Genomic DNA, 7828 nt, shown 5'->3' with positions numbered 1-7828 from the left:
CCAGTATTAAGTAAAACGTAAATGAATAACATATTAAACAAAATGGGAGAAAAAAATCTTCAGGGGAACCAGAGGAAGAACCCAAAAATGTTCTTTACACAATACCATCTTGTATGCGCCTTCACTAGTCCAAAACGGCATTCTGATAAATATTGTGTTTGTTGAATATGAATTAAACAGCAAAATCAACCAATTTTTAGCCATGTCAGGGGGCGGCCATTTTGCCACTTTCTTTCGACTGAAAATGACATCACAATTGCTCAGTGCTCAGGTAACAACCAATCACGGCTCACCTTTTTTCTGAAGCTGAGCCATGATTGGCCATTACCTGAGGACTGAGCAACTGTGATGTCATTTTCAATTGACAGAGGGTAACAAAATGGCCGCCCCCTGAAATGGACAAAACCGGATGGAATTTAATCCTTAACTCGAATTCCACAAACCTAATATGAAAAAGAATGCCATGTTTAAACTAGTGTGGCTGCATAGAACATTTTCTTCTCAAGACATTTTGTGGGTTGACTTCAACTTTAAATGTTGACTCAGTTAATCCTCGTAGTCCACCTAATAAGATGTACTGTACATTTGTATATTCTTCTTTTCTCATGTTATCTTTTAGATAAGTCTTTTGTTGAGGCTGCTGCATTTTTTAGAACACGTGTCACAGAAAGGAGACACGAAAACTTGATCACTTAACTGATTCTCAGACCTGTCATGATTTGTAGTTGGTTATCAATTAGTTTTATTGAGATGCAATTTCATCTGGATCAAAGAGATGAAAACGTTTTAAGATGTATTTTGGTCACAAACCACATTTTTTGATTGCATTTTAGTTGTGACACACTCAGATGCAAAATAAAGGTTGGCTTTGGCAAATTCAGCTGTGAAACACAGTGACTGACACATTATAATCGGGCCCGCCCCTGCCCTACAAGAGACAGAGAGGGAAAAACACAAGCATACTGTATCTGTTTCTTTGTGTCGACAAGTCTTGCACATGTCGATGCCCGTGTGCCAAGAATAGAACCCAGGGGTCACAGTGCTGAGTGGCTTTACACAAAATGGTACACACACACACAGCACGAGCGGAGACAAGAATGTCCCATTAGGTTGTGGCCAGGTTGTAAGAAGCACCCTCGGGGGCTTGGTTTGTATGAGTGGTAGCAGTAGGAGGGCATGCATTCCTCCAGTTCGGGGCTATGAGGACTTGATTCCTACGGACTCTACATTGCAAATGTAATACCTTAAATGAACATGCACTCAATATTCAACATTTGGATTGTCACGGGGTAAGGATGTACCAGCATTGCATGCACTGATGATTAAAATTGAATGGTACAACTGCATCATGGTCATTTTTCACTTCTCACACTCTTTGGGCATAGGCTATATTGTAACAATGATCTCAGATTTTTAACCTGGAGAATAAAACGAAATTAATAAATGCAATAAAATCTAAATTGACTATATAAACATACAAATACACATGCACACACTTTATATATATATATATATATATATATATATATATATATATATATATATATATATACCGTGTTTTTCTCTCTCTCTATATATATATATATATATAAACACAGCATTCTGATTAATACTGCGTTTGTGGAATATGAGATAAGCAGCAAAATGCACTCCTTTTTTAGCCAAATCAGGGGGTTGCCATTTTGTCACTTGCTGTAGACTGAAAATCACAGTTGCTCTGGGCACAGGTAACAACCAATCATGGCATACCTTTTTTCTGAAGCTGAGGCACCTGAGCCCTGAGCAACTGTAATGTCATTTTCAGTCGACAGAAGTGACAAAATGGCCACTCACCGTTATTTTTCTGGAAAAAAAGTAAGGTAGAGGACATTTGTAATCGCAAAGATGCTTTAAAAGACAGAAACCACCAGAAAAGGAGACGTGTGCTGCAGATAAACGGAGGGCAAAACAAAAAACAAAAATTAATAGAGTATGCGGCCAAATGCACAAAACTGACGGATCTCTTCTGTCGTGGTGGGAGCAGCCAGGCCAGGGACAACACGGGTAATCTAATGCCATACACAGCCAGAGCAGATAAACCTAAACAAGCACTGTCTGCCTCATCAAATCGAAACCGGGACAGTTAAGATTTTTCTTTCACCAACTTTGAAATCAGAACGGTTCACTCTCTCTTGTGTACTTGTTTGAAGCTGACACGACAAACGTCCTCGCCACCGAAGAGAATGTTTGAAAACAGGTGACTGTTTTGACCAAACCTTTACTTTGAAGGGGAAATTGCACATTTCCTGTTTAAATTAGCGCTATTTTGTCAAAGTATGAAATGTAAGTCTTATGTAGGTCTTATTTAGACCTACATTTAGGTATTTGCAGAGTTGAGCATTTTACAAAAATTTCCTGGTCCATTTGTCCTTCCAGACCTTCCATCTGCACTCCTTCCATCTGCAGCCCGGCCTTCCGCTATCCGTCTATCCGCCTTTGTGTCAAGTCAAACCAAATAATAATCGCCTATAGGCTGGTCCGTCACAATTTGCGTGCAATATATATATATATATATATATATATAATATATATATATATATATATATATATATATATATATATATATATATATATATATATAGGAGAGCCCATAAAGGAAAATCAACTGTGGTGTTTACTGACGTCATACATGAAAATGTAACCATGTTATATGTGCGTGCATGTAACTAGTATTTGTGTGTGTGTTAATGTATGAGAGTGAGTGCGTGTGTAAGTGTGCTTTAAAGAGACCGTTTGTAATCAGCTGTCAAAGTGTGCAATGTTCTCATTGTAGCCATTGGGAGTTGAGCTATGTGCTGGGCAGGGAAAAGCTCTCAGGTCCCATCGGCATGTTCATCCACGCAGTGGCAGTGGATGTGAACAACATACTGCATTGACACCATCTGCTTCGCTGCACTCTCAACTACAAGGGGTTTAAAGTCTTCTGTTGAAGGTAAGACTTCAATGTAAATATACAATTTATATTAAGATCACAAGTCAAAGTAATTCACAGTAATATTTACTTTTCTTTTTTAATTGCTATTGTTGTTCTAATGTGTTATGAACCACTCCCCTATATAGCACATGCTGTTGAAAAAAAATTGCAAACTAAAGTTTAATATACAAGCATTTGTGGGTTAACTGTTGTTGGCAATTCATTTTGTTGATGTTTTATTCATTTTATTGCATGGCAGGCAGGATCACATGCTCTCGCGGCTGTATATGGCCCACGGGCTGTAGTTGACCTGTTCTTATGTCACGACTAATAACATCTTTTCTGGATCATATGAATGCAAAAGTAAATGATGCAAAAAGAAGTTATAAAGGTTTTTGTAAAACTCCCAGAAAACATGGAAAAAACTTAATCTTTGATTTGAGTGCCACAAACACTGAAAAAAATGGTGTGTTGAACTTTACTCTAATTTATTTCATCAGCAAAATACTTTGCAGCAAAATAAAATAATCTGGATCCAGACACATTTTTAAGTAGATTTATAGTTCAATTAAAAAAATGTATCTGGATCCAGATAATTATATTTTGCGTAACCACTTGACGAAATAAAATTTAGTAAATCCAACAAAAACTTTTCTGTGTAGAGTAAAAATGGCCGCTTTTGAATTGTAATGCATTGTAATGTAATATTCTAAAATGTTCATTTGTGTTTTATCATCACCATTAGTAGTGTATGCACCTCACCTCCCAAAAATTGCAATTGTGCTGCCAATTGTCCTGACTTTTTGTTTTCCTTGAATTTTAGGTCACATTCAGAACAGCTTTTAGCAGAGATGGGTACTTTACCCTTTTTTGCTGGTCCATCTTCCGCCCGCGACCTCGGTACCCTTCCGTCCTTGTCCTTCAGTCCTTATTCATATAAATAATCCTCCGAGACCCCGTCCATCCTCGTCCTTTTAACGCGTTTCCGTCCTTACATTCCGTCGTTACGGAAAAAAAAAAGAAAAAGCGTCCGTGTATGACATCATGGGAGAGATGCTAACGGCAGCGGTTTCACAATTCATAAACATTATTTAAAGCTTGTTAGCTTACGAGTTTCATACGCAGATCCACGTACCGGCTGGGAATATTGTGAGTGGATTGAATTGTTTACAACTGTTTAACCAAGATAGCATTTAACTGCCAACACAGCCACGTCACTCACTAGACCGCAGCCCGCCAGGTAACATAACAATAACATTTAAGATTGCTTTATAATGCAATACTATTGCATTTTATTACAGTGTTGTGCAGTCAGTTAATAAAGTCAGTCTGTGGTATAGCAGAAGAGAACAGTGGTCTTGCTTTTTAAAAGAACCCAACCCAACACGTAAGTCGGTACCTGACCCACTTAGGGACGAAGAGAGGGACTTCCATGCTTGCTTAGTCTGTCCTTTTTAAAAGACTTCTCATCGTCCGTCTGTCCATCCACAAAATGGGCATCCGTCCCGGACGCATGGACATACCTTTCTGTCCCTGGGACAGAATGCCCATCTCTGTTTTTTAGCAGAAAAAGACATGGGGTTTTGGGTTCCTTAGAAACGTCTGAGTGAATATTTTGAAAGCAACTAACCCTATCACTCCTGAAGTGAAAACCTGGAAAAATAGTGTTTTTGCAACAAATGTTTTTTGGTATTGTCACTTTCTGCTGATTGAAGCTAATGTTGGTCATTTTAAAGTACGGTGCTTAACTTTGCTTAGATCGGTCCCTTACTTCAATAAATAGTGTTTTGTCTGATTTTCTTCATCATATAAAACTATTTCCTTTGTTTTTATTAATGTCATAAATGGGCTAGAGATGATTGAGTTGGGACTCGCTGATGGCTGCCTGATTGATGAGCTGATGGCACTGACGTCCCAAAGCCTCAGCCAACTGGAGATCCAAGAACACTTCAACGTCATCAAGGAGATCGGCCGAGGCAAATATGGCAAAGTGTTGCTGGTTACACATCGCTTCAGGGGTATGCCTTTGTAATAACTTACCATAATGTCAAATACAATAGTATGTTGATACCGGAAACCTGTTCTGCTGAGATTTTAGAATTATACCATACAAAAAACAATGTGTGACTAGTAACTATAAAATAAATACATACATAAACAAGTGTTAATATTAAGATGTAAGACCAAAACAAATCTGAATTCATTTCAATGACATAGTCACCAGTAGAAGTCAAGTCAAGCGCATTTATATTATAGCCCTTAATCACGAGTATCAAAGGGCTATACAGACCCACAGTTCACAGAGCTCAAAGAAATCAACAGGTTACATCCCCCATCCATGCAAGGAAATACTCAGAGAAAAAACATTTGGGAAAAAAGCTCTTTAGGTCCTGTTGAATTCTGTTCACATTAGATGTTGTAATTGTTTTTGTCACATGAACAACTAGTTGTAACTTATTAAGTCGATATGTAAACATTTCTACAGAGATAGCCATTCATTACACAAATTTCAAATATAGTCGAACATGCCAATTTGTATTGTTTTCTTGTGTTGTTGAGGTGTAACCTCAACCAGTTAGAAACAGTGTAATTGTTCATGATTTTCATTTAGCGCGGAGTAGATGTTTTTCATATGGATGATGTGCAGGGACTCCCATGGCTTTGAAAGTGATGCCGAAAACCTCAACTAAGCTGCAGGGATTCCTGCGAGAGTACTGCATCTCCTTACATCTGTCCTGCCACCCCTGCATTGTGGGCCTCTTTGGCATCGTCTTTCAGTCTAGTGAGCACTACTGCTTTGCCCAAGAGCTTGTCGTTGGGAGGGACCTGTTTGCTGTCATTCAGCCCAAGGTACAGCTGGCAACAGAGCAACATTCAGATAACGTAGTAACGGTAGGTTTACTTTGTTTCATTTTCTATAGCGCTATATTATTTATCTATTTCAGGTGGGAATCCCTGAGTCAGCTGCTAAACGTTGTGTCGTCCAGATTGCCAGTGCTTTAGAGTTCATCCATAGCCGGGGCCTGGTCCACCGAGATGTCAAGCCTGAGAACATCCTGCTGCTGGATCATGACTGCTGCCAGGTCAAGCTGGCAGACTTTGGCCTGGCCCAGAAGAGGGGCACTCTGATCAGTTTCATCACTGGGACTCTGCCTTACATGGCCCCTGAGCTTTGCAATGTTGCTCTCCTAGAAGGCCAGAAAGAAGTCACTGCTCCTCCACTGAGTGTAGAGCCAAGTCTAGACACCTGGGCCTTTGGGGTGCTTATATTCTGCATCCTCACGGGCTACTTTCCTTGGGAGCGTTGCACAGACTCGGATGACTTCTACCAAGAGTTTGCCGACTGGTCAAGATTAGAAGAGAACACCAACGCTGAACAGGACAATCCTCAATTGTGGAAGAGGTTCACTCCAGAAGCTATGGAGTTGTTCAGTAAGCTACTGGCTGTGGATGCAGAGAAGAGGTGCACCGAAGGGGTAGTGAGAGAATATGTGATGAAGGCCTGGCTTAAGAATAAAAATGGGATGGAGCAGCAGACGGCAGTAGAAAAAGACCAAGAATAATCAGACATACAGAGCTGACCAATACAAATTCAGTTTGCAGCATGTATTGAAACCATGTAGTAGCATCCAAATCTATTGAACTTCAGCCCCTAAATCAGTCGCAAAAGGACTGAGTGATCTAAACAGTGTATGGAATAATTTATTTCTGCTTAGGCTTTACATTTAAAAAACAGGTTGTGATTGGTGAAAGTATTGTGTTCAACAGGTTTGGACCAACAGACTTACATGAAGTTGTATCCATTGAAATTAACAGAGCTGGACATACAGACTATGTGACGGACCGGTCCGCCTATCCGCCTATGACAGACGCTGATTTTGTAGGCGATGATCGATTGACGGGAAACTTTCAAAAATAGTCGGACTAAGCATAGTCAGAAGCACGTTTTTTCCTGTCCATGTAATCGAATATTTTTGCGGCCCCCACAAGCAGGGTAAAAAAAAAAAGCTATCGACAAGCTTGCAGCGTTTTTATTTTTTCAATTAAAGAACAAGACAGGCAACATGCTTGTCACATCATGTACTGTGTAATGTTCTCGAAGCCGATACATCTCGAAGAAGACAAAGAAGAAGAAGACGACAAAGAAGATGAAGATGAAGAAGAGCGGAGATGGAGGAGTCGAACGCAGCAGAACACGACAACATCGTCAAGCAGCTTAAACTGTGAAAAAAGGGGATCCTGTCAGTAGTAAGCCATTTTAAACTCATAAAGTTTGGACGTTTTAAGTTTGAAAATAAAGTGCGTGCATGTGAGGCTTTGTAAAGCTCTTTGGGCAGGAAAACACACAAAATAACCACATAATAGTGCACTATCTGTTCGAATATGACTTTTTTTTTTTTTTCGGGGGTTGGGGGAGGGGTTGGGGTGGTTAGGTGGATAGATGGATGACGGAAGTGTACCCACGCAGCTGACGGATGGCAACTGACGGACTCTCAATTTTTAGCCCAGCTCTGGAAATCAATGTACATCCTCATTTAAATTCTGTTCAGTTACTGTTTGTATTACACTACTGTATATGTTTTCATTTAACATGGAAAATGTCAACAACAACTCCACCAGGTTTTTGTTTCACCGATTTAAAAGTATACCAGTGCACTTTCAAACTAAGTCATATGAAGGGAAGCCAGGCCAGAAATGTATCACAAGTGTAATAAATAAGCAGGCCAAAGCCCTGCAGTATGCAAACCTTCTTTTGCTGTCTTCTGTTTACTTAACAACAGTCTGGCACGGTACTGCACTCTCTGGCTGGGGTGTGCATGAGAAAACGTGTTAGCATGTGCTCACGTGTGTAGCGATAGAGTAGCCACCACCAAG

At 39.8% G+C, this 7828-nt stretch overlaps 1 protein-coding gene across 1 annotated transcript; it reads left to right on the top strand.

The window, feature by feature from the left end:
* Window positions 1-2822: 2822 nt before the first annotated feature.
* Window positions 2823-7333, top strand: LOC147152654 (serine/threonine-protein kinase SBK1). The gene is made up of 4 exons (XM_086043452.1): window positions 2823-2971; window positions 4807-4971; window positions 5601-5803; window positions 5899-7333. Exons 2-4 carry the CDS (start codon window positions 4809-4811, stop codon window positions 6514-6516), a joined length of 984 nt encoding a protein of 327 aa, XP_085899578.1. The 5' UTR covers window positions 2823-2971; window positions 4807-4808; the 3' UTR covers window positions 6517-7333.
* Window positions 7334-7828: the final 495 nt, after the last annotated feature.

The sequence above is a fragment of the Filicampus tigris genome, chromosome 1 (assembly GCF_054856515.1).
Source record: "Filicampus tigris isolate MCC_2025a chromosome 1, RoL_Ftig_1.0, whole genome shotgun sequence".
NCBI classification, from domain to species: Eukaryota; Metazoa; Chordata; class Actinopteri; order Syngnathiformes; family Syngnathidae; genus Filicampus; species Filicampus tigris.
This window is presented reverse-complemented; position numbering and strand designations above follow the sequence as displayed.

Excerpts from the sequence above, each read along its gene's own strand:
- LOC147152654 (XM_086043452.1), top strand. The coding sequence starts at position 4,809 with ATGATTGAGTTGGGACTCGCTGATGGCTGCCTGATTGATGAGCTGATG. Across the intron at positions 4,972-5,600 it reads GGTTACACATCGCTTCAGGG|GGACTCCCATGGCTTTGAAA; the intron begins GTATGCCTTTGT and ends GATGATGTGCAG. Across the intron at positions 5,804-5,898 it reads TTGCTGTCATTCAGCCCAAG|GTGGGAATCCCTGAGTCAGC; the intron begins GTACAGCTGGCA and ends TATCTATTTCAG.